We start from the raw sequence: 27073 nt of genomic DNA on the forward strand, positions 1-27073 counted from the left end.
ATATAAATGCAAAAATCAAGACGACCTAAGGTAATCATTTTGAGTATGCAAAACCTCACATCATGATCTAGAGACTTTTAGTAGGTCATTCTGAATCCTTTAAACGAATACATCAGAATGTTCTCTGACAAAACCTACGCTAGCTGCTTAGAACTATCTGGCAGTCTGCAGTGTGGAGCATGTGCCTTATGTTTTTTTTTTAAGATTTATTTATTTTTATTGGAAGGTCAGATATACAGAGTTGGAGAGACAGAGAGGAAGATCTTCCATCTGCTGATTCACTCCCCAAGTAGGTGCCATGGCCGGAGCTGAGCCAATCCGAAGCCAAGAGCCAGGAGCCTCTTCCAGTTCTCCCACACGGGAGCAGCGTTCCAAGGCTCTGGGCCATCCTCGACTGCCCTCCCAGGCAACAAGCAGGGAGCTGGATGGGAAGAAGGGTTGCCGGGATTAAAACTGGCACCTATATGGGATCCTGGTGCATTCAAGGAGAGGACTTTAGCTGCTAGGCTACCATGTCGGGCCCATACCTTATGTTTTTACATTTGACCTATAACTACATTTTATATTTGACCTGTAACTACATTTTATATTTGTGACTTGCCTCTTTAAGTATTGCACTAATTAACCCAGGAGTTTTCGCTAGGGCAAGAATGACCTGACATCAGCCAACAGAAAAATAGTTGCTTTTTATTCTCTAGCAAGGAAAGGGGATATGTATGAGTCAGTGGAACAAAATCAAGCATGAGACTGATATTTGCTCTTTTTCTACTGGCTATCTAGGTCTCTGCAATCATTTTCATGGCTTAATGAGAAAAATGTGAGCTGACCTTTGTTTGTTAGCACTAGGCAGAGGTAATGTATCATGCAAATGAAGAAGACTTGGTTGGCGAAGGAAGCATCTTTGGATGCAGCCTGCTTCCCAAGCCTGGCCTGTGGCAGGCCCTCCAGAGGGGCAGAAGTAGACCCTCACTCCAGTCAGTCATGGTTTCTGCTGGCTGCTTTGATGGCTCAAGAATGGTATGATTTCTTCTCCCAAGTCGCTCCAACATGCTCTAACATGTTGTCTGAGCATCTGGTTTCCAGTGAGTTCTCCCTGCAGTGCGGCGGTTCCACCTTTACGTGGCTAATGATAACTCTGATCTGAGACATTTAAATTTAAATCAATACTGTCTGCCTCAGTTTCCATCACATATAAAACTGGTCTGCAAAGGACCGGTGTCTCAGGGCTGTCTTGAGAATTAACTGGGATACTACGTTAAATCATGTATCTCCACGGCTGGCATTTAGAAAAAGCTGAAAAAGCTTCAGTTGTTGTGGTCCTCCTCATCTTGCTCTTGGCAAGTGCTTCATGACACTTTCACAAGCACAGCTGGCAAATTCTTCCAAAGCAGGCAGTGTCATTTTCCTCAACACAGATGAAGCATCAGATATAATATGTAAGTGAAACATTATCTGATAGCCAAGGTCAAGTCATAGCTGGTCGACAGAAGAGCTCCCCAGACATGACTTGTGTCAAGAGAAATCTTTGTTTAGGTTTTTAGTAGGGAAATAGAACTTTTTCTTAGAAAGAAGAAAATAATGCTGTTAATTCTTACAAGAAAAGGATAAGTGGTCCATCTTATCTCTTATACCACTCCATCTAGAGGTTTCATTGGCCAAGAAATGGTGTTGCTCAATGGTTACTGTTCCAGTCTGCAGTGCAGCTTGTCAATGAGGACCAGTGGATTCACATCCAGTGACAGAATGGAGGAGTTATTTGAAGGTCCTCATTTAGCAGTAGGGATAACTCTTTTCTTACTCATGACAGGCTTCCAAATTAATTTATTTGAGAAACATTTACCTATCAGATAGAATACATTGCTTTAGTAAAGAGTATTGCATAATGTATTAGTTTATTAATCCTATGACTGAGATACAGGGAATGAAGGGACGTATTCTTGGATGGAGAAGCAGATCTGGTGGGCAGGAGAATAGCCTGTGGGTGGGCTCACAGGCAAATGCATTTGCCATGCCTCTTTACATCTCCTTTCTGAGCAAATGGCTATCAGAATGGTGTTTGTCCAGAAAGTCTAGAAAGTATCTATATCAGACTTGGAGTGTTTATTAAAACTCCAACTTTAGGCCCCAGCATGATGGGTTAGTGTCTAAATCCTTATCTTGTACATACTGGGATCACATATGGGTACTGGTATATGTCCTGGCTGCTCCACTTCCAATCCAGCTCCCTGCTTCTGGTCTGGAGGACAGTAGAGGATTTCCCAAAGCCATGGGACCTTGCACCCAGGTGGGAAACCAGGAAGAACCTCCTGGCTTCATTTATGTTATGTTGGAGCAGCCAGGTGGCAAGTGGTCGAGATGTTCACAGAATGATTTCTTCAGAGCTGACTTGGCTCCCCACTTCTTTCTACAACATGGCCTGGAATGAACCTGGTGGAGAACCAGGAGTGCAGAAGTAGTTCTGCTGGAGAGGCTTTGGAATGAAGCAACTAGATTAGTTCTCTGACCATTGCACCAATTAGCAAGACTATCTTGTTGAAACCTGACTCCCAGACCTTATTTTAGTATTTCTGTTCGTGTTTATTCTTCTATGGAATCATTCTGTTGATGGCTCAAATCTTTTGTAGGTTGTTGAAAAAGATCTAATGTATGCAAGAATATGAACTTTAGGCTAATGCATTTTCAAAAATGTTGTATGCCTCATTTCTCACATAAATTCTTCAGCTATATTCAGCCTTCAGAAGAGCATTCATATTCATGACAGAAAAAAAAATCAGATCACATTTATTCTGTTCAGTGCTGTGATATTGAGCACTGTCAAGCAACCCTACTCAGGACTGAAACAAAACATTTTCTCCCTGAGCTCCTTTATCACAGAAAAGGGTTGTTAATGACTTAATTATAACTACATATGTAGGAACAGTTTGCTACACACAGACTAAGAAGTGCATTCAGTGCAGCACTCCATTGTTGGGCAATGGTGTGTAGCATGAAAAGAAGTAGTACTGCTTTTTTATGAACTTAACTGAGGTCATGACCCTGGGTCACTTGAGGCTGTAACCACGATCCCGCTAACAAGCAGGAAAGGCATACCCCACACCAGGTTTCATCAGACAAATCTGAGATGGCTCTGAAGAGAGGTATGAACAATGCATCAGGCAGAAAAAAAAGAAGAGCTAAAAGTGACTGATTATTCAAAGAAAACCTGTAAGAATCAACTCAAGGATAGCTCAAGTAGGGTTTGATAACATTGCCACGAAGTAAGTTATTGTGTATTTTTTTTTAACCATGAACTGAGAGAGTATACGTTCTCTCTGTTTTAAGGTTTATTTTGAAGATCAGAGTTAGAGAGAGGGAGGCACAGAAAGGCCTTCTATCCTCTGGTTCATTTCCTTCATGGCTTTGATGATTAGTGACAGGCTAGGTCAAAGCCAGTAGCTTCATCCAAGTCTCTGTTGTGGGGAGTTGGACCATAAACATGCCGGCCATCTACTTTTTCCAGGCTGTTATTACAGGGGCTGAAACAGAAGTGGAACCACTGGATATGAACTGGTGCCCATATGGTATGCCTACATCGCAGGCAGTGACTTTAACCCATTAAACTGGAACACTGGCCCCAGTATTGTGTATTGATATATGTTTCTTATTTCAAGGCCTTTATTTTCCATTATATAACTTAACAATTGTATAAAGTACCTATTGATGCATAGTAAAATGCTCCCACCCCCAATTTAGGGCTTGAAAAACTGAAATTCATTATCTCACAGTTTCAGTAGGTCAGGGGTTTGGTAGTCCTATGTCTGGGTATCTTTTCAGTTTCATGTGATCTGATCAAGAGGTCAACTGAAGGCTTAAATGAGGCTGAGAATCTCTTTGCAACCTCATAACTGCAGACAGGAAATGTCGATTCCTTGCTGGAGGTTGAGCATGGGCACTAGCCCTTGCCATGAAACTATTTGGGTCTCCTCATTATACAGCCTTTGGTTTTCCCCAAATGAGTAAGTGATCCAAGATTCAGAGCTGGGAGAGAAACTGACATCTTTCAAGAACTCATACCAGAAGGCAAACACCAAAAGTTCCTTCTTGTTCATTTTATCTGCCACCAGTAATTGAATTCCACTCATTAGAATGGACATTGTAAATGCACCTCTTTTGGAGAAAAGTATAAGAATTTGTAAACATATTTTAACACCATTAACAGAACTACTAATAATATGCAGATCTAGATGGTAGTGCTTTCCAAGAGCAGGATTACAACTCAAATTGTTTGTTTAAGGTTTATTTATTTCAGAGACAGGGAACTGGGCCAGGACGAAGCCAGGAACCTAGAACTCCCTCTGGGTCTTTGATATGGGTGCAGGGATGCAAACAATTGGATCATCTTCTGCTACCTTGCCAAGTGCATTAACAGGGAGCTTATACCATTGACAGTGTGAATTGTTGATGGTTCAGGCAGTGGCTTAATACATCATGCCATAATCACGGTGCTATGATTACAACTCATTTTACAAACAGAAAGAATATGTGGCTGTATGTTTTAGGTAAAATAAGTGTCTAATCACCTCTCTTCAACAACAGAAGGTTTTGTGGCAGACCTTTTTTGTAGTGAATGGGATGCCAGTTGAGACACTAACATTCTCATATTAAAGTGCGTAGGCTTAAGTATCAATTCTGTTCTAATTTCGTGAGGTCGTACACGATAAGAGGTAATGGTTAGAATAGGCCAGGCTGTATAATCAGATTGCGAACGCTGGGTGAGGTGAGACATGCCAACTTGGGCCCAGTGGAGGCTGGGTAAGTGAGTCCTAGGGATGGGTGATCTGACAGGGCTGAGGTAGCTTGGCTCAGCTCCTGGGGCCTACCTGTTTGGTAGTAGTTGTATTCCATGATCCCAGGGAAAGGGGAACTGGTAGGGTTTGGGTTGCTTGGTCCAGATCCTGGGACTCACCTTCTAGGTGGGTGTCAGGTTCGTGAACCCCAGGTGTGGGAGATTCTGTGGGGTTTGAATCACCTGACCCAGGTCTGGAGGCCTGCCTACTAGGTGAATGTCGGGTTCATGAGTCCCAGGGGTGGTTTTGGTGATGCTTGGGATGGCTGGCCTGGGTACTTGGACTTAACTGAAAAAAAATGTCCTACGTAATGAAAAAGGTGGAGCAGTGGACACAGATCCTGTTGTAAAAGAATACTGCAGCTCAAGGGGACAACCCTAGTTGGGTTGAGTTCCCACCAAGGGGCACATGGCCTGGAATGTTGGCTGCGTTCTGATCACGAAACGGTTGTAGCCTCCGTTGGCACAAGTGTGGACTGGGATTGGATGCATCGAGCCGGGTCAGACTCCAACACCCTCTGGCGTCCTGGAGGACCAGGGTAGATGTGGGATGGACTAGGCTAGGTCTCAACCCCTACTGAGCCATGTGTGAGCCATATGTGGGTAAAGACGAGCCATGGCTGGGCTAAAACATCCAACATCAAGGACCAGTTTGGGTTGAAGACCAGTTAGGAAAAGCCACTGTTCCTGCTAGGACAGGAGGTGAACTGAATAGGGCTGGCTCATAGACCCACTGGTATGCACAAAATCTGGCATTGGGAGAGGTTCTGATGGAGGAACCTGAGCAACTCCTCTGGCAGGACACAGACCCGGCAGGTAAGCGCAAGAAACATGATAGGAAACAGCCCAGAACAGGCCATGGAAAGTTACCCACTGGCATACATTTGGCATGGGTCGGGGACAAACCAGGCTGAATCAGTTCTCATCATCCACTGGCAAATCCAAGCACCAGAACAGTGTGGGTCGAGCCAGGTTCGGTCGCAACAAAACTAGCGCACAATGCAGAATGCCAAGGTGAGGTTACCTGTACTGAATGTGACCGCAGCGCCCAACCAGCACGCATGAGAACCAGGAAGGGAGGGGGCAGAGCCAGCAGGGGAATTAGGGGTGGTGCCCTTGCTGGATAGCTACTCCCACTGGAGAGCATGAGCTGGGATGGGGGAACACCAGACTAAGCAGGGCTACAACACCTGTGCACCCCATGTGGACCAGATCAGGGAAAAGCCAGGCTGGGCTGATTATTCCTAGTGGTGCAAACACGATTAGAGTTGGTGAGGGTTGTTTGGGCCTAGCCACAGCATCAGCTGGCAGAAGCTGGCACTGGGGACTAATTCGGTAAAGTCAAACCTCAGAACTACCTGGAGAGTGCATAATCCAGGAGTGGGAGTGGCCTGGGAAGGAAATAGTGGGCTCCTCCCTCTTGGGTTACCACTCCCACTTGGGAGGGCACAAAAACTAGAACAGGGGTTGGGGTGGCTAGACAGATACACAACAGCATGTGTGTGGGCTACATAGTGGAGCTGGTTAGATGGAACAAAGCTTTAATACCCATTGGCATGTACGAGAGCCGAATGGGGTGTGGGACAGACTGGACTATTGCTACACATACTGGCAAACCAGGGCAGGGGGCAGGCCTGATGGGGGTTATTGTGGGTCACTCCAACTAGGCTGCAGTTCCCACTGGTTTATGCAAGGGCCAAATATGTGCTGGGCAGAACCAGGCTGGACTGCAGTACCCATTGGTTCCAGTGGAAGTCGGGGCTGAAAACAGAACCAGCCCAGCGATCACAACCACCAGCTGATCAGGACGATGGACTGTGCCGGGCTCTGTTCTTGCTAGTACATACAAGAATCTGGTCTGAGAACACCTCAGACAAAGTTTCTTTGGAGATCTCCCCAATCGAGCTTCCAGACTTAGAACCCTAAGCAAGAAAAGATAGAAGACAGAACAGGTCAATCAATCATCTGAGCTATATGTTGGCAGCGAAATATGGGGCGAACGGAGACTCTGTGATGGACTATGTCAATCAGTGGATTCTTCAAAGACCTCATCGTGCTTGGAGTGGCAAGATTGGCAGCAATTCATAATTGGTGAACCATCAAAACCACTTGAGCAAGAACCTTGGAGCATGCCCTACATCCGGGACCGGGGGTGGGTGGGAAATTGGGTGGGCCTTCTCCCTTAATACCCCCCTTTAAACATGAAGGAAACAATATGGAAATAATAGTCTTACCCACTTCCCTATAGTCCTTGAACCTTTTTTTACCCTAATTAACTATGTAAAGATTGTCAAAAATACAATTAAAAAAAGCTTCAAAAAAAAAAAAAAAAAAGAATATCGCAGCTCATTTGATGCTATAGCAGAAGAAGAACAGAACTGGACAACTACCCCAAACAAACAAACAATTACAGCAAAAATCTCAGTGAATGGAGTCAATGGACAATGGGAGGATGACATCATCCTAGGATCGGTGAAATCCTCAGCATTTCAGAACAATCCAAGCCACGTGGACAGAACCCTCAGAATATGTCCACACTGAGACTCTGGGCTGATATGAGATGGTGGTTCTTTCATCGCAGGGTACTGGGAGGTGTAGAAAGTCATGAGTTGTTACCCCCTTTGCTTCCCCCCTTCCTCCAGGAACGAGAAAATAACAGCACATTTAGAAGTAATGAGTTCACCCAAGTTTCCCTAAACCTTGATCCTTCCCATCCTGATCAACCAGGTTATCATTATTAAAAAATAAAATTAAAAAAAGAGGTAAAATGATGCCATATTTATCTAAGAGACTTTTGTGTTTTCTTTTTGTCACTCATGCGTTGGTTATTCAGTGGCACATTTTTTCCACTCCATGGTGCTGTAATTTTGTTGCTGTTCTGATTTATACCAGTTGTTGACTTTGTTTAATGGTTTTTCATTTAAGGGAATGTATAGTGACTAATGATAGAGACTACCATATCCAGATGTGAGGATATCATGCATTATGCATCCCTGCTTCCAAATCAAAAATGAACTCCCAGTGAAACTGTTGGAAGTGTGTAGACAATGGGATGCTGGACTATCTGACATTGTCTGTACCAGCAATGTCAGGGCAAACTTAAATAACAGACTGATAGAATCATGACTCCTTGTGAAGGACTATACTATTGTAGCAACATGGGGAAAATCAGTTGGTGAGTGGGATATTTTTTTTGGGGGGGGATCCAAGTCTCTCCAAAACTGTACCATAAAATTCAAAAATTAAAAAAAAAAGAGTGGTAATGGTTGATGACCAAAGTGGTTAGTACTGTGCCACCCATGTGGAGGACCTGGGTTGAATTTTCGGTTCCTATGTTATAGGCAATTGGAAGTGGGTCAACAGAAGGAGTTTCTGTCTGTCTTTCTGCCTGTCAAAAATAAGCAAACACATTCAGTAGCAGATTTTAAAGAGTGATATTAACTGCCATTAAAGGCACATAGAACAGATTAACATGGAGGATAGGTCTTTTGCTCCTGGTGAAATGAGATTAAAAGCAGATTAAATTTCTCAAATTTATGTCCAAACTTGTATACCGACACTATGACTAATCCACTTTTCTTTTAAAACCAAGGAAAATAATTTAAACAGCTCTGCATTTTTACTTGTTTTCAAAGTGTAGAAAATATACCAAATTCCAATATTAAATGTGAGTATTTTTGCTTTTGATAACCTTAAAAGGTTAAGAGGAATTATTGTTGATATTCCTCAGACTACTGGCAATAATTTTTAAAATGAATTCAGAAACTGGTTAGTAAACACATGCTTATAACTTTAGTTGTGCCAATCACCACTCAGTGGCATTATTAAAATGCAGCAAACCCACAGGCGTGGGCTCAGTATTTTACCAATACCAGTTACAGAGTAAAATTTAGTAAGTTAGCCTTTGCTCTGTTCCCTTTACCTCACCAGTTTTCACCTTCTTGTTGTGGTTCCTTGTTTATAACTATGGGCTAGAACTTGATACTTTTGCTTGATTTGGACTTCATAATAGCTAACTTTGTATTACTTTTGCATGAGTCATGACCCTTGACTTTGGACTTGATGCTTAATGCTATATGTGGTAACAAACACCTCTCATTGTTATAAATGTTGAATGAAGCAGTAAGTGTAGTCTAGTCCTAAAACATGTTCAATTTACATTCACATACACTTTTATCTAAATTCCCTTTAATATCAGTATTGACACCCCTCTCAGAATAAAATTTGGAATCTTCTTCATCTTAACTATAGTCAGGCTGCTGCAGCAAGATACTTTAGTCTGGATTAATTTATAAATAACAGAAATACAGGGGCAGCACAATGGCTTAGCTAGCTAACCGCCCACATCCAAGTGAAACATCCCATATGGGTGCTGGTTCGTTTTCTGGCTGCCCCACTTTTGATCTAGCTGCATGTTTGTGGCCTGGGAGAGCAGAGCAGTGGAGGATGGCCCAGTGCCTTGGGACCCTGCACACATGTGGAAGACTGGGAAAAAGCTTCTGGCTCATGGCTTCAGATAGGCTCAGCTCCAACTGACAGTGGCCATTTGCGGAGTCAACCAGTGTAGGAAAGATCGTTCTGTCTCTTCTTCTCCCTCTGTAAATCTTTTTCAATGAAAATAAATGTCCTTAAAAAAAAAAAACCAGAAATATACTGTTTACAATTCTGGGAGCTAGGACGATTAAGACTCCAGCAGCTATGCTGTCTGGTGAGGGCGTGCTATCTGCTTCAAATATGAACCCTACTCAAAGCATGCTAATATGATGGAAGGAGACAATTAGGCTTCCTTTCACTGATTATATAAGGTCATTGGTTCCAAATATTATTACATTATGAATTATATGTCAACATAGACATTTTGGATAAGTACCAATATTCCTGCCTCAGTAAGTTCCATTAAACATCTCAAAGTAAACATTGACAATTCAGTTTACATGGTCAGAAATGAAACAAAATAAAACATACACGGTGACTCAGAATAATACCCAATTCCAAGTGTATGTATGCTGCCGAAGTGACCACTCAATTCCAAATGTGTATTTGGTTTGAGTTCAAATTCCAGAGTTTCAAAAGTGGATGTCCAGGATATAACCAGCATTATAGAACAGTGAAAAACTACGTAGACTGCTTCATAAGACAATTTCCCAATTCAAACTCTGTTCATCAACAGCATTTTAGATTTTATACTATACATTGAGATTGGTGTTGGTGAGGTATATTAGAGTGAATTTAATGCGTAAATTCATGTCATATATACATATATGCGCATATTTATCTTAGTACATGTATATCTGTATGTATACATATATGTATGTACAGGGTTATATGTAGTTAGGCCTAAATATGTGATCTTTTAGGTGTTTATCTACATGTAAATGAAACCACTGATAAAGCACTCATCCTTGTATGAATATTTTGGGAACAGGATGATTGTTAACAACTCAGACAGTGGACAGACAATGAGTCTGGCAGCTTTGTGTGGTTTTGCTTCATGTAAAACACTAACCTCAGTTGTCTTCTGTTCCTCTCCTCATGCAAAAGAGCCTGACCTCTGAATGCTGGAATCCATCTCACCATCAAAGACACATCCCGTCCCCTGAAGATGCAGTGGTGAGAAATTGTTCTCTGGATGTTCTTCGTTAAGTGGGTTTTCTGTCTCTCATCATTTTAACAAGGCTTATGTTCTGTGGTTCTTTATTACCTTAGTTTTCAACTACCTTGTGGAAATGTTTCTAGAAACTGTAAAGCAAGGCTTATCCTTATGGGGAAGTCTCCTGATCTAACAGAAATATAAAGCATATTCTTCAAAGGATGGGTTTTTATACAAAATATTTTTTCCCTGAAGTTTAGCATTAAAAATGGTCTTTTCCTTGTGTGACAAGTTGCCCTTCTGACATGAAAACCCTCACATCAATCAGGCCCTTTGCTTGTTGAGACATTGCTAAACAGTTTCAAGGTAAGGACATACTTCAAAAAGTCTGGTGAAAATCTAGGACATTCATGTACAAGTGTTATACCAATGTAGACTTGAATAAACTGGATTTATTGTAGTTTTTGTTGTAGGAAGGTTTTGAAGAACATTACAAGCTAATTATGTTACCAATTTGATTATGCTTCTTCAAAATGTGTTAGAAATATAGACTTTATGACAAATATATACCTACAACAAATCATTTTTTAAATGTAAGCATGCATATAACAGCTTTGAAACATCCTTCATAGTTCTCTCTTCTCCAAGACAGTTGACATGTTATCAGCATCCAAGTTTCTCTAAAAGTTTTTCTTCTCAAGTGCAGTCATTTTTGGTGTAAGGGAATATAACTACTCTGCCAGTCAGGTAGGGTGAGGAGATGAAAATGTACTATTCGAATAGCACTTCTATTCCTACAAATACAACTGAACTCTGCCCCTGCTATTTTTAGTGCCTTTTGAGTTTTTAATAACTAGTTAAATATCAGAGATGTGAGGAGACAGAAAGCAACAAATGTCAATGAATATCAAATGGAATTCTAGATGAAGATAAAAGTGTGCATTTAGGAAGTCTAGGAAATACATTCATGCAAAACAGACACCACAGGGAAGGGCATTTACTCAAGTGTTAGTCACTCACATCCCACATGGAAGCACCTGGGTTTGATGGCTCTGTCTCCTGCTTCTACTCTCTGCTAAAGCAAATTCAGAGAGGCAGTGTGATGGCTCTGGGAATTTGGTTCCTGTACATCACACATGGGAGACTTTGAGTTCCAGGTTCCTGATTGTTGCCCTGACTCCCCCTCAACTATTGCAGGCAATTAAAGAAGGAGCCAGCAAATAAGGTCTCTTTGTCTCTTTCTCCATCCTTCTCTACTTCTCAGATGAATAAATGAAATAAAACAAAAAGGAATAACACAAAACTGGGTCAAGCGGCCCAGAAATATCTTTGTGTTCTTATACTATTATATTCACATTTCTGTGTCTCAATTCATCATTTTTAAAAAATAATTATGTATTTCAGAAAATTATTCAAAAAGCAGAATGACAGAGATACACACAGAGATAGAGAGAGAGAGAGACTCTTCCATCTACTGGTTCACTCTGCAAGTAGCTACAGCAGCCAGACTGAGAACAGGTGTCAGTGATTCAGGAATCCCATCCTGCTCCCACACATAGATGGCAGGGGCCAAGCCACTTGGACCATCTACCCTTTCTTCCCAGCAGTATTATGAATAATCTGGATTGGAAGTATCTCAGCCAGGACTCCAGCCAGCACTCTGATATGGAATGTTGGTGTCACAAGTAGTGGATTAAACCACAGAGCTGTCCTCTACATCCTCATTTCAAAGTCCAATTACCTTGATTAAGAAATAGCTTGTTCTCACATTTTTCCTTCATATTTTTGGTATATGCAAGTCTGTATCTGAATTAGCAAAAGAAGATTCTTACTTAATCTAATATTTATATGCATCTTTGCGGAGCTGTAAATTCCTATGATCCACTTCTTTGTTAATACAGATGGGGGCTGAGGTACAGAGAATGGAAGTGACTTGTTAAAATCCACATGAGTAGTCACACCAGGACAACAAAGCAGAGCACTCTTCCTTCTGTAAACCAGGACCGATTCTTATGCAAAAAAATTTGTGATATTTGTTCTTTACCTATGTTGTATATTAAGTTATAGCTTCTAGATAGAAATAAATGCCGTTTAATATAATTTCTAGTACTTATGGTTCTTCCACAGGAATACAACAGGTACTTAATAAAAATAATGAGTTTAAATACTGGCTGTTAAAATATCTTTTATTCATATTTTTCCAGCCAGCAATTGAAATCCAAAAATAAAAATGTTCTTATGAACAATTCTAGAAACTTCTTCAGAAGTTTATAGCAGGCAGTAAACGGGATGTTGCACCTCTGGCCTTTTTTTTCCCCCTAAACAATCACAGCCCTTTTTGCATCTCTGATTTGCATATGACTTTCAGCTTTCAGCTGGTTTGGCAGTGTCAACCAACCATATTAAAAGAGTGATTACAGCCTGTGGGTCAATGAGCCAAGAGCAGTCTTGGATACCTCTGAAAAACTTTGCAGAGATGGCCATGCAGTTCTGGAAAACAGAGCTCTGCAGGGTTTGGCCATATTCTCAGGAGGGCAAGTTCTTCTAAGATGAGGACTACTCAATTCAAAACTTGCTAGAGATAAAAGAGAATAAGCTTGAAACCTCTTGTAGGACTTGAGTGAGTAATCTCTGTACATAGCAGGAGAGGACTGTTACATAAACAATTTTGTAAGAGATATCAAAATTTACAAAGTTCAATTGTTCAAATCTTGGCTAATCCTCCAGCTAGGCACAATTCTCTTCTACACTCCTAACTGATGCAATCCTTCTCTTTGGGAAAAAAACACCAGAATTTATTCATATTTCTCAAAAGATATACATTACATTCCCTCAGGTATCTTTTTGGCCATGAATTCGGTTGACTTGTATTTGTACTGGGAGGGAGCACTATACATCTATTTCCTAATATAGAAATAGAGAAATAGAGAGAAATAGAGAAATATAGAAACTTTCCTAATATCAGAGATAACATGATATTTGTCTTTTAAGGATTGGCTTGTTTTATTGAACATAATGGTTTCCACTTTGGACCACTTTGTTGTAAATGGTAGAATTTTGTTCCTTTTTTCATGATTAGTTGCACCACAGTTTCTTTGTTTATTCCTCTTTTGACAAGCATCTGGATTATTTCCATGATTTTACTGCTGTGATTGTGCTGCTACATATACAGGGTTGCAGCTCACTTTTTCTTTTGATATATTTCCAGGAGTGGGATAGATGTGTCATACAGTTTTTTTTTTTTCAGTTATTTTAGCACTCTAATGTCGCTGTCCTGCCGCGATGGACTTGGTGCACGGAGCTGATAATAACATGCATGGACTACTGACTGATGATCAATAGCCGAAATTTATTAGGGCAACAGACTTTATACACTGAGGGTCATATAGGATTAGGGTGGAGGTACTGAGCTCATCAACAAACCCATCAACTGCTTCTATGCTTTTGTTTGGGACTCCTTTTGTCTGGTATATTCCACCAAGTGTTCTCATACACATGCTTTCCACTCAACTCTCAACTGTTCTTATACAAATGATATCCCATTAGGTATACAAAAGGTAGCCATTCATTTGTTCTCATGTAAAGGTTATCCAATCAGTCACACAAAAGGCACCCATTCAGTTGTTTTCATACAAATATTGTCCAATCAACTGTAATCCTGTGCTCGCTGACCTTCTAGGGTCACAATGTCCTCCTACACTCTAAATATTGACTTCCATGGTGATTGCACTACTCTACACTCCAACCAACAGCGAAGAAGGGTGCCATTTTCTGTACATCCAAGCCCAGATGTGTTGTTAATAGACTTCTGAATGTAGACCAGTCTAACTGGTGTTAGGTAGAACCTCAACTTAATTTTTATTATATTTTCCTCATAGCTAGGGAGCCCGAGAATTTGTTAACCATTTGAATTTGTTTCTTTGACTAGCGTCTGTTCATTTCCTTTGCCCATTTCTTCATAGGGTTGTTTGTCTTGCTATCATTGCATTTCTAAAGCTCTTTATAAATCCTAGAAACTAGTCCTCTATCTGCTGTTTAGTGTGTAAATATTTTTTCCCATTCTGCTGAATACTTCACTTTGTTGATTGTTTCTGTTTTTGTTCAGAATTTTCTTAATTTAATGTAGTTCCATTGGCTTATTTTGGTTTTGACAGCCTGTGCTTTTCATGACTTTTTAAAAAAAGTCTACCAATACTTACATCTTGCGGAGTGCTTGCTATGTTTTCCTCTAATAGTCTGATAGGTTCTGGGTTCAGCTTTAGGTGCCTGATACATTTAGAGCTGCTTTCTGTATATGGTGACAGGTGAGGGTCTTGCTTCTTACTTCTACAGGCTGCTATCCAATTGTCCCAACAGCATTTCTTGAAGAGAACAAGCTTTTTTCCTGGATTATTTTCAGTTTTCTTGTAAACCATAAGATGCTATACATATGTAGGCTCACTTTCGGTGTTTTTGTTCTGTTCTATTGTTGATCTTCTGTATCAGTACCAGTATCAAACTGGTTTGAAAACCACTGCCCTGTAGTATGTCTTGAAGTCTGGAATTGTGATTTCTCCAACTCTAGTTTTTATTCTTCAGGTTAACTTTGGCTATTTGTGGTCTCTTATGTTTCCAGATTAATTTTTGCATGATATTTTCAATTTCTTAGAAGAATATTGTTGAGATTTTGAATGGGCTTGCTTGAATCTCTTTTTTCTCTATCTCAGTCTCTATATCCATATATTAGTTTGGGAAACGTGAACATTTTGATGAGGTTGATTCTACTGCTCCAGAAACATGGTAGATTTCTCCATCTTTTAATGTCTTATTCTATTTCTTTTTTTTTTAATGTTTTGTAATTTTCATCATAGAGGTCCTCCATGCCTTTGCTTAGATTTATTCCAAGATACTTAAGATTCTTCTCCATTATTTTAAAGAGGATTGTACTTACAAGTTCTTTCTCAGCCACAAAGTTATTTGTGTAGACTAGGGCAATTGATTTGTATTTATTACTTTTGTATCCTGCTAACCTGCCAGACTCTTTATGAGTTTCCACTGTCTCTTAATTGAGCTCTTTGTGTCTTCTACATATAGTGTCATGTATTCCATGAACAGTGATAATTTAAATGTGTATTTGAGATTTGAATCCTTTTGATTTGTATTTTTTGCTTAATAACTTTATTGAGGACTTCCAATACTATGTTGAATAGCAGTGGTGAAAGTAGACATCCATGTCTAGTTCCAGATTTGAGTGGTAAAGTTCCTGTTTTTTCTCCATCTGGTATGATGCTAGTGTTGGATTTTTCATCTATTGTTTTGTGTTATAGAATGTTTCTTCTATGATTATTTTGTTGAGGGTTTTTAGCATGAAAGAATATTTTATTTTATGAAATGGCTGTTCTGAATCTATTGAGATGATAATAATGGTTTTATTATCCATTTTGCTGATGTGGTGTATTACATTTATTGATTTACATGGGTTAGAAATCCCTGCACGTCAGGAGTAAATCCCTCTGGTATGAATGAATGATCTATATCATGTATTATTGGATCTGTTGGTTAGTATTTTATTGAAGATTACTGTTTCTGTGTTCATGAGGGATATTGAACTGTAGTTCTCATTTTCTGTTATGTTTCTATCTGACTCTGGTATTAAGGTGATATTGGATTGATAGAAAGAATTTGGAAGGATTGCCTCCTATTCTATTATTTTGAATAGATTATGGAATTAGAGGTAAGTTCTTTTTGAAACATTTGGTAGAATTCTGCAGTGAAGCCATCTAGTACAGTGCTTGTCTTGGTTGGGAGAGATTTAATACTAATTCAGTCTTCATCCTCAAAGGTCTATTGCGTCTAAAAACGTATCCATTTCTTTCAGGTCTTTTGATCTGTTGGCATTACAATTGCTTATAAGAGTTCCTGATACTCCTATGTATGTCTGAAGTGTCATTACATTTCCTTTTTCCTATTGTCTCCCTCTTTTTTATATTAGTTAGGTTAGTGGGTAATCTGCTTTGTTTTCTCAAAGAACCATTTCTTCGATTCATTGATTTTTTTGTATTGTTCTTTCAGCTTCTATTTGGTTTATTTCCTCATTTATTTTGATTATTTTTTTCTGTTTACCTTGAGATTATTTCACTGTTGTTTTTCTAGCTGCTTCAGACATTTGGTTGGCCTGTTTATCTGGTGTCTTTCTGGCTTCTTGACATAGGCATTAATTGAAATCAACTATCCTCTTAACACTGTCCAGATGTGTTCTACAGGTTTTGAGATGCTATGCTGATGTCTTCATTCATATCAAGCAATGTTTGTATTTCTCTTGGTTTCTTCTATAACCCATTGTTCATTTGATGGCATGTTGTTCAGTTTCCAAGTATTTGCATACCTTCTGGGATATTTTGACTTGTTGGTCTCTAGTTTTACTCCATGATGGTCTGACAGATGCATGGTGTGATTTCAATTTTTTTCTTGATTTTCTGAGATTTGTTTTATGGCCTATAACGTGATCAATCCTGTAGGAAGTTCTATGTACTGATGAAATAAAAGTGTGTTTTCTGTATGTGGGATGAAAAGTTTCATAGCTATTAAATAACTCCATTGATTCTATTGTCTGAATGGGCTCTATTGCTTCTTTGCACAATTTCTGTCTCACCAATCTGTCTGTTGAGGTTAGTGGGATGTTATGACCCTCCACTATTATTGTATTGGAGTTAATTTCTTAGTTTATTTACATTAATGCTTGTTTGATAGGATTTGGTGCTTATACATTTACTATCATGATTTCTTCTTGATGAATGAATTCATTGATCACTATGTGGTGTCTTTCTTCATCACTTTTAAAACGTTTCATGTCAAGGTTTATATTATCTGATATAAGAATGGTCACACCAGCTTGTTTTTACTTTACCTTAGCCTGGAATATCCTTTTCCATCCTTCATTTTTCGTTTACAAGTATTGTTTGTAAGATGTGTCTTCTGTAGGCAACAGACAGGGGCATTTTTATGTTTGACCTAAATTGTTTTTCAGATTTTGTTTGATTTGGAAATTATTTTCCAATTTTTTCTCATTGTTATACAAGTTCTCAATGATTACTTCATTGAATATATCTTTTAATCCAACCTCTTTTTCCATGCCTTCATGAACACCCAAAGATTATGTAAAGTTTTTTTGATGGTGTCACCTAACTCTTGGATATTTTTCTTAGCTTGATTCAGTTCCTCTTCTAGATTTTTGACTGCTTCAGCATTGTTGCAGGAGGTGTCTTCCTGTTCTGCAATTCTTTCTACTTGCTTATTCATTCTATTATTGTGACTTTCTATTGAATTTTTAATATGTTACGTTTTATTCTTCATTCCTAATAATTTAACTGATATATAATAAACATATATGTGTACATATATTCTCATAGATGAGCTGTATATGAAACTAGCATATTTGGAAGTGAAGATACATTGCAGTATGTGTCTCTACTAATGAATAAAATAAGGTCTCCCAACAAAACTGCTGAATGTATCTTGTCAATAGGATACTAGACTTTCTACCATTGCCTATACCTACAATGGTCTGCTATACTTAGATAACAGAATGTTGAACTTGTTACAGTTGCTGAAGGACTACACTAGTAGAAAATAGTAGGGGCTGAGGATTAGGGAGGGAGAAGGGAAAGTGGTAGGGAGAACCCTTATACCTATAAAGCTGTATCATGGAAAATAAAATAATTGAAAAAAGATATTGCAAACAACACTGGAACCTGAAAGAGCTCATCTAATGGAAAGAGATCAAAACTACCCATCACCACCCCAGGGTCCCTGATGTGGGGCATGTTCTGAGGGTCCTGCTCAACAGGTATTTTTGATAGTTCAACAGTTTTGAATTACTGCTGATCTCGCCACTCAAAGCATGATGAAATCTCCAGAATACACTCATTGACATAGTTCGCCTTAGAATCTTCATTTGCTCATTCACTGCCAACACTTGGCTGGGGTAGTTGATCAATTTATTCTGTCCTCTGTCTTCTGTTATGATAGCAGGTGTTCTCTACAGAGTCCAATGTACTGCCATATCCTCCACGTGAACCTGGATATGCTTTCCACAGCTCTATCTAAACCACTGAGGAGGCCCAGCTCTGACACATGCACTCCCTGGTCAGATCATTGAACCTGCAATTCTTTCCATGATTGGGGTTCTGAGTTCAGCAATTCCATTGGGTGGATCCCCAAAGAAACTTCTGAGTTGATCCCAGACCTGATTTTTGTGTGTGCTTGCCAATACAGGGTCCGGCATAGTCCATCACCCCAATCAGCTTATGCACATGCTAGTGGTTGTGATTGCTGAGTTAGTTCTGTCTCCTGTCCTTTCTTCTACACAAACCAATGGGTGTTGCAGCCCAGTGCCGTCCTGCCCACCACACACTTGACTCTCCCACAAACCAGTGGGGGCTTCAGCCTAGTTGGAGCAACCCACAATAACCCTCACCAAGTCCACCCATTGCGTTGGATCCTGTGCTAGCTAGTACGTATATGAGACCAGTCCAATCTGTCCCATATCCAATTAAGCTGTCATACATATCAATGGGCATTGAATCCCAGTTCAGTCCAACCAGCCCCACACACATGCTGGTGGGTGCCACTCTCTGTCTAGCCATGCCTGTTGCATCCTGGTTCTCATGCTCACTAGTTGGTGTGGCAACCCAAGATGGGGGTGCTCACTGTTTCCCTACTGGGCCCACTCACATTCCCAGATCATGCACTCTTCAGGTGGTTCTGCACTTTAACTTGACAAAATTGCTCCCTCTCCCCTGCCCACATGCCAGCATCTGCCAGCTGACGCTGTAGCAAAACCCAATCAACACACACACACTCTGGCTTATGTATGCATCAGTAGGAACAGTCAGCCCTAATCTGGCTATCCCCTGATCCAGCTCACATTGTGACTTTTCTTATTGTACCTATTTCTATTTTAAGTGTTCATTCTTGCTTTAATTTGTTTCTATCACTGAAAAGATAATAATTTTGTAACTATAGTCATATGTGAATATTTAATATCAACCTGATAATTTTCCTGACACTTGTAATTTTCTCTGCAACCAATATTTCATTTGCTGAAATGAATTATTTTTAAATTGTCTTTTCCATTTATTGCAATTCTAAGAAAAACAAACCATTGCAACAGGACGTGTTTGTTTTCATGTGTTTGCATTAATTGATTCTAGTTCATAATCCTTTTGGTGTTACCAGAGTTGATTGAGTTATTAAAACTTAATTGGTCATTTTGACTTTACAAATTATCTTTTTAGAACTCTTTTGAGTCATGATTAGAGACTCGTTATTTTGTTAAGAAGAGAATGGAGGGGGCCCGGCGGCGTGGCCTAGCGGCTAAAGTCCTCGCCTTGAACGCCCCGGGATCCCATATGGGCGCTGGTTCTAATCCCGGCAGCTCTGCTTCCCATCCAGCTCCCTGCTTGTGGCCTGGGAAAGCAGTCAAGGACAGCCCAAGGCATTGGAACCCTGCACCCATGTGGGAGACCTGGAAGAAGTTCCTGGTTCCTGGCTTCGGATCGGCGCACACCGGCCGTTGTGGCTCACTTGGGGAGTGAATCATTGGATGCAAGATTTTCCTCTCTTTCTCGCCTCCTCTCTGTATATCTGACTTTGTAATAAAATAAATAAATCTTTTTTTTTTTAAAAAAGAAGAGAATGGAGACACAAGTTTACACCTTTCATAACTCACCATTTAATTTTATTTTTATAATGTAAAGAGTTTTCTTTTGTCTATCAGTCTTAGGTACCTTTTTTTAAAAAAAAGATTTATTTATTTTATTGGAAAGGCAGATGTACAGTGAGGAGGAGAGACAGAGAGGAAGATCTTCCTTCCGATGATTTACTCCCCATGTGGCCGCAATGGCTGGTGCTAAGCAGATCTGAAGCCAGGAGCCAGTAACTTCTTTCCAGGTCTCCCATGCGGGTTCAGGGTTTCAAGGCTTTGGGCCGTCCTCAACTGCTTTCCCAGGCTATAAGCAGGGAGCTGGATGGGAAGTGGAACTGCTGGGATTAGAATCAGCACCCATATGGGATCCCAGCACGTTTAAGGTGAGGACCTTAACCATTATGCAATCGTGCTGGGCCCAGTACCTTTTGTTTTAAGAGAAGAAATACACCATAGAAAAACTGGGTAGCTCAGTCTTTTTGATATATTTGATTATCAAATCTTCGTTCTAACTACATTGCTTAAGTCTTCAGATTTCTCCAAATTTAGAACTAATACATTTTAATGTAGATATCTTAGAAATATAGAATACTTGGGAAGGGAAAAAGCCACTAATAGTTTATTTTTTATACAAATTGAGGGCTTGAATTTTTACTTCAAAAATTTTAAGCATAAAAATTTAAACAGATAAGGACATTTTTTGATTAAAAAAAAGCCATAGATTAGGGAAAATTTATCAGCACTAAACAAGTAAAACTATCTAATGCTTTATTTCAGGGTACTTTTGTGACTTTAAAAACAAACAAAAATGTTAATTGTTTAGAAACTGCATTACTTCTATTGAAAAAATTATGTAATACAGACATCAAATGATATAGATTTTCCCTTTGAATATTTGTTGAAGATAAAGTTAGAAATTGACAGAAAGTGAAAGAATGAACAAAGAGACTTTTTCATTCAGTTTTGTCATGTTTCTTTTCAGCTTCCTTTTCATTAATGGAGGAAAAATCATAATTCAGACAGACAGATAATCTGCCTACTCCCCAGGGGACTTCATTGCCACTGAATAAAAAGAGGGAATCTGAAGACATTCAAAAGAATTCTGACATTTCAGAAGACATTCAAATGCCCCTCTAGGACACATGCACACACACACACACACAAAATTTAATATGTCTGATATAACATATAAAATTAACAGGGTAGGTTTATAAATCTGAATGTACCAACTTAATCCTTAGACTGTTTATTGAAAACAATATTTATTTTACAAATAAAACCCTAAATTTGGTTGGTCTTAATTTGACTTTCAGTACCACATAAATAGTAATTATGGTGATTTCTGAAACTCCTTTAAGGAAGAACACTGAAAAAAATGTCCTAATACTTGATTCTTGTCGCAGCTCTACTAATAAATTATCTTTCCTTGGGTAAGCCACTTAGCTTTTCTGGGTTTTCTCATTTTTTAATGGACTGGTTGATTAGATGTCCAATAATTCCCATCCAGCTCATAATATATTATTATAGAACAAATTCAGTTCAATAATTCATTGATAACATTTTTCAAAAATTATTCATAATCCTTTCAGCCAAGCAAAATCTCAGAAAATGAGATATATTTTAAGTGTCATTTCTAGTAAAATTTTTAAATTATTTTAAAAAATGCATGTAAAATGAATACAAACATTTGTGCAAGAACAAGTTAAAAAGATTTCATTTGTGGATCTAATCATATAAAAGTATATCATGTATGTAGTAAAGTAATAAATAGAAATATTATATCTACATTTGTATGCAATTACCATTGTATCGAGATTTATCTCTGAATGAAACTGAAAGAAAAATATGAAAAGGAAATCAATCATTAGCTGGGCAATACACTCAATTAGAAAAATTAAAATAGAGTGGTAACAATCAACATGTTAGAAATAAAACATCAAGATACATTTTTCAGGTAGGACAATCCATTGATTGGAATGTCTAGTTGGGGCCTTTGGATGGCAGTAACCAAACTGAAGAAAATTAGATGAGAATCATGCTGAAGAAAGATTCTAGAGCTTGATTCTGATAACACAAACCTCTTTAAATGGTTGGAAATAATAAATACGAAGCATCAAGAAGAGGCTCGCAGACGGAAATAAATTTAGATTCATCATCATATCCATGCAAATGATATTCAAAACCATGTGCGTGCATGTATGTATTTATGTGCGTATGCATTGTAAGTTCCTGAGAGAAGTCTGATGACATTAAATGAGGGCTCAGTGATAAAGGAATTTAAGTATTTATTTAAAGCAAAGAGTGTCAGCATATAGAAATTAAAAAGGAAAAAGTAAAAAAGAAAAAGAAAGAAAGAAACACATAGATACATTATGTCACAGAAGCAAACTAAAGAAAGTATTTCCAGAAGGTCATTGGGGTCAGCATTATTGAATATTTGGTTGTACATGAATTTCAGAAACAGCTTATTGGACCGCAAAAGCAATTTGGGTGGGTTGGGAGAAACAAAACTGTTGAGTAATGAGGTGGACTGAAATGATGGAAAATTAGAGGAAGCATAAATAGGTAACTTCTTGAAGATCATGTCTTAGCGGGAAAGAAGGCAAAAAAAAGATGTGGTGAATTAAAAATGAATAAAATCAAGGCACATTTGAATACTGCCCCAAAGAGTTCACTGGAAAGAAAGATGATGTAATATGAGTAGATAGAATGTAAACTAGGTTGTGTCACTCCCATAGACAACACATATCCTTCGACTTCCTCTATAAAACCTTCCTTGAAGGATCCATATTAGTATTGCGTAGGATCCTCATCAGTGCTTGGTTTCATCTCATGCTTCACTTCACTTCATTCTCCTAGTGAGCACTCTCTAGGATTCCAATTACTGAGGTTTAGATCCTTTGCACAAACGGCTTCCTCTTCTAAAATGTATCTTTCTTCTACTCTGCCTGACTGACCTGTTTCTGTCACTCAAGTCTTAATCCAAGAATTCAAACCAAAATCATCCACAGATCCTCATGTCATTATCTCCTTCATGTCATTTAAACATCAGTTTTAATACATCTTTTGTAAAATCTCTAATATTATTTGAACATATATGTACACATTTGTTAGTGTATTTGTATATCATATTTGACTACTGTGATTATCCCTGCTAATTTTTAACATCTGTGCATTCTTGGAGTTTACTTTTTTCTATATTATTGTTATTATTTTTCATGATACAGTGTTATAGGGATTCCTCCCTGCCCATCTCTTTCTCCCTTCCCTTTTTTCCCTCCTGCCATTTGCCCCCGTATTGTCACAGTACTGTAGTCTTATGGTAACAGTTACAAATTGAGCATTGGAGGGACCAGCATTGGAGTGGTAGATTAAGTCCTCACCTGTAATATTCACATTCCATTTGGGAGAGTCAGCTCAAATCCCTGTGGCTGATTCAGTTCCACATTAACACACTGGGGAATCAGTATGTGAATAATCAATCCAGCATCAAAATTTTATACATAAAATCAGATTTCAAAAAATATGCATTAAATGGGAATATTCACATTTAGCGTTTATTAAATCCTGTTCTGTCTTAGATACATAAGGGCAAGTATGAATAAAATTCATTAGAAAATATCTGGTAAACCAAAGATGAGTTAGTGAGTCAAGATTAAAATAATTAAAAAGTCACAAAAACTAGTCAATACAAGGTGGGCATTTTGGCCCAGCAGCAATGAGCACACTGCTTGAAACACCAGCATCCCATATTGGCATGCCCAGGTTTGAATCCCAGTGCTACTTCTGTTTTCAGCATTCCACTAATTGATAACTCTGGAGGGGCCGGTGGTGATTCAAATGCCTTTGATCCTACCACCCACGTAGCAAACCAGGATTGTGTTCTCAGCCTCTTGACTTTGCCCTAAGACATTCAGGGAGTGAACCAACAGATGGAAGATCTCCTATTGTCTGTGTCTGTCTCTATTTTATTTTTCTGTAGATAAATAAAAAGCACAGGAGAGGGTGTGTGGACTAAGGATTAAGACACTGACTGATACAGTATCTAGTTTCAGTTCTTGAGTCCAGCCTGACCTCTCTTTGCTGCTAATGCCATGCTTGTGAGGTAAGATTCCTGCCATCTATATACAGTGAAACTGAACTCCTGGTTCCCACCTGCTGCCTACATAATCCCAGTCATTATGGATATTGGAGAATAAATTCACAGATGGAAGCTATCTCCATCTTTCTGCCTTTCAAAAGAAAAAAAAAGTAAAATAGAGTGTGAACAAAGTGATAATAGGCTAGTGTGTTTTAAAATTTCTGGACAATAAAATTTTGCTGGTTTTATATTTAGATACCTTTCAAATGTGCCTGTTTCGTGAGACAAATAATTAATGAAGTTCAGTTTCTTTGGTATATATTTCCTTTACTCCAATCAAAAGGAGATATTTTTCACAAAGAAAAGAGGAAAAGGCCATTTTCAATGCCAATGTTTTAATGGAGCAATTAGACATTGAGTTTAACAGGAGGTTACTGTAAGAGAAGAGACACAACAGAGAAAAAATGGTTGTACAATGTCATATTATTTCTCAAAGTGGCTCAGGGTTAGAAAATTTAGCTCTTCCTAAGTTATAAATGGCCTATGAAATTGAGTAAAAGAAAGCACTGAAAATAAATGCTGAGAAAATAATGCAAAAGCTAAGTAGCAATAGTTTGCTGACCTTTGGAAAGAGAGGAAAGTTTCACAGTCTGTGAAAGATTAAAACGATTTCAATATGTTCCCTTTTATTTAATGCAAATAAGTATGGCTTACTCCAACAAAATGTCACATTTCCTGCGTAGGTGCTATTATGTAGAGTCAGAACAACAAGTTTTTATTGGCCCCTCAAAATCATTTTCCAAGATCAGAAATAAAAGCTAAATATAAGGTTGGAATTGTTTGCACACCAGAGGTCCTTTACTTCCATACATTTCTTTGCACTGGTGGATTCTCTCAAAGTATTGAGAAACACAATTATAAATATGTCTCTTTCAAATATTAATTAGGTGCAAATTGTGGGCCTCTGGAAACTCTAATATCTAGTTAAATGACAAGTATCAGCTTTTGAATGGAAAGGAAAAGACAAAAGCAGGGAGAGCAATATCTGTTTTTGTCCAGAACTATTTGAATGAAAAAAAAAAAAGAAATAGTACTCTCTATAGCACCACAAATCTGGTAAAACTTTACACACAACGTATTTGAAATATGCCAAATGTGATATGTGAAAAATGACAAATAAAACAGGCATGAATAAAAAACACCTAAACAAGTGAGATATATTTGAATAATCCTTAAGAGGCATTGACACAATGTATGATATCTTTTTACCTCTATGTTGCCATGATGAACAAGTGACAGTGATATACAAGCATATCATTTTGTATGCTACTGGCTATACTTAGTTGAAGAAAGACATATGAATATTGCTGAAATGCATTCATAGCTGAAATACAAATGCTTTTTTTCTAGCATCGTCCAAATGCAGAGATGAAGTAAATTTAAACACTGTGTTTTCTGATAATTTTTGGTAGATAATTCCTTTCATAATAACACTTGAAAGCAGTGACTTGCCCATCTGTTATGCTGCAAAGATCTTGCCCCTTTCCATGATTTAACACTGTGCAAAAGTGAATAATTTCTAGATGACTGCCTTCAAAGCATTTTCTTTTCAGTTGAAAGGGAAAAAGAAGAGAAACTGGTAGAAAACACCTTCCTTGGAATGACGGGCCAGTTGTAACATGTTTTGCAATTTTGAACCCCAAAAATGTGTTGTGTTTTATGTCATTGCTTAAATAGCCTCAGAATTAAGATTACAAGGTCACAATATTAATGTTCTCAAATTAGTGATACTGACATACTTTACATTTAATGTTTGTGAAGAATAATTTGTCTCCACCTTGAGCAATGTTTGTGTTAGATCATAAAATCAGGTGGTGACCCGGTGGAATCAATGGGGACATTAAAGAGACTCCAGAAACTGGTTTGGACCAAGAAACCCAAGATACAAAGTTTGGATGAAATGAAACCTTCATTATTAAGTCTCCGTAAGTAAGAGTTCAATGAGCAGCTAAAAATTTTTGGAGGGAGAATTGGGGAAGCATAAATGAATTAAATCCATCTTGATACTGTCTTAAAAAAAGTCATTAAATCTTGAGGTTTAAATTGTGAAGTTTTTTTAGAAACGATAGCCCTTTCCTGTTCCTACACACAGCCCCATTGCTCATTTCCTTCAGGACTAGGTCTTAGTCTGATAGAGAGGGAGAGGAAATAATAGCAGAGGCTCAGCCAGAAAATAAGGGTGAGAAATGCCCTCTGTTATAAGTTGAACAGACAAAACAGTATATATAGTTTTATTTTAATAGGCTTTTATAAAGTTTAGATACTTTTGGCCTGCAAGTTAGACTTGAAGTTATTCACTTATAATAAAGTCCTATTAATCATAATCTTTTGTTTATGTCACTTAAACATTTTCATTTAGAGAAAGCAAATAATACAGAGCAATTTATCAATGTGTTTGTGTTTGCTGTAGCTGTTTTATATATTATGTATTACTGAAATTTGATCAGCTCCTTTACCAAATTAGGTAAACATACATTTCAATAGTCAACTTTATAATGTAAGATTGTGTTTTTTTATTATTAACTTTTCAGTCTCATTTGTGCTTTCTAAAATATTACACAAAAGTAACTATGTGTATGAATTTCTTTGTAGATTAATGTTAAAATAGAAAATTTTATATTTTATTAGGATTTTATTGTATGTCCAATCAAATTTCACATTTTTGAGTGGTGCAAGGACTCATTTGCACACTTATGATGCTCTTGAAAATATATGACCTAAAAAAAATTAAGACTGAAAGTACACAATATTATCTTTATAAGACATGTTTTTTAACTTGTAATTTTCCCAAATATCTTTTTAACTTTTAATTAAATTTATTTTTAACATGAT

The 27073-nt window shown here is 38.3% G+C and overlaps 1 protein-coding gene and 1 long non-coding RNA gene across 4 annotated transcripts in view; one reads left to right on the forward strand and one right to left on the reverse strand.

The window, feature by feature from the left end:
* Positions 1-27073, forward strand: part of SAMSN1 (SAM domain, SH3 domain and nuclear localization signals 1) — a 157662-nt gene that overhangs the window by 41088 nt on the left and 89501 nt on the right. The window contains exons 6-7 of the mRNA XM_058661756.1: positions 10367-10435; positions 26040-26166. Of these exons, the coding sequence (XP_058517739.1) occupies positions 10367-10435; positions 26040-26166 (196 nt within the window). The remainder of the gene's footprint in view (positions 1-10366; positions 10436-26039; positions 26167-27073) is intronic.
* LOC105942035 (uncharacterized) overlaps positions 1-27073 on the reverse strand; it is a 197751-nt gene that overhangs the window by 8881 nt on the left and 161797 nt on the right. Inside the window, exon 4 of one of the 3 annotated variants that reach the window (XR_001168290.2) lies at positions 24255-24332. The exons of the other annotated variants lie outside the window; for them this stretch is intronic. This is a non-coding gene — a long non-coding RNA (uncharacterized LOC105942035). Of the gene's footprint in view, positions 1-24254; positions 24333-27073 lie in introns of those variants that run through there. 3 annotated transcript variants of the gene reach the window in all.

Source organism: Ochotona princeps, chromosome 3 (assembly GCF_030435755.1).
Source record: "Ochotona princeps isolate mOchPri1 chromosome 3, mOchPri1.hap1, whole genome shotgun sequence".
In the NCBI taxonomy this organism is placed as follows: domain Eukaryota; kingdom Metazoa; phylum Chordata; class Mammalia; order Lagomorpha; family Ochotonidae; genus Ochotona; species Ochotona princeps.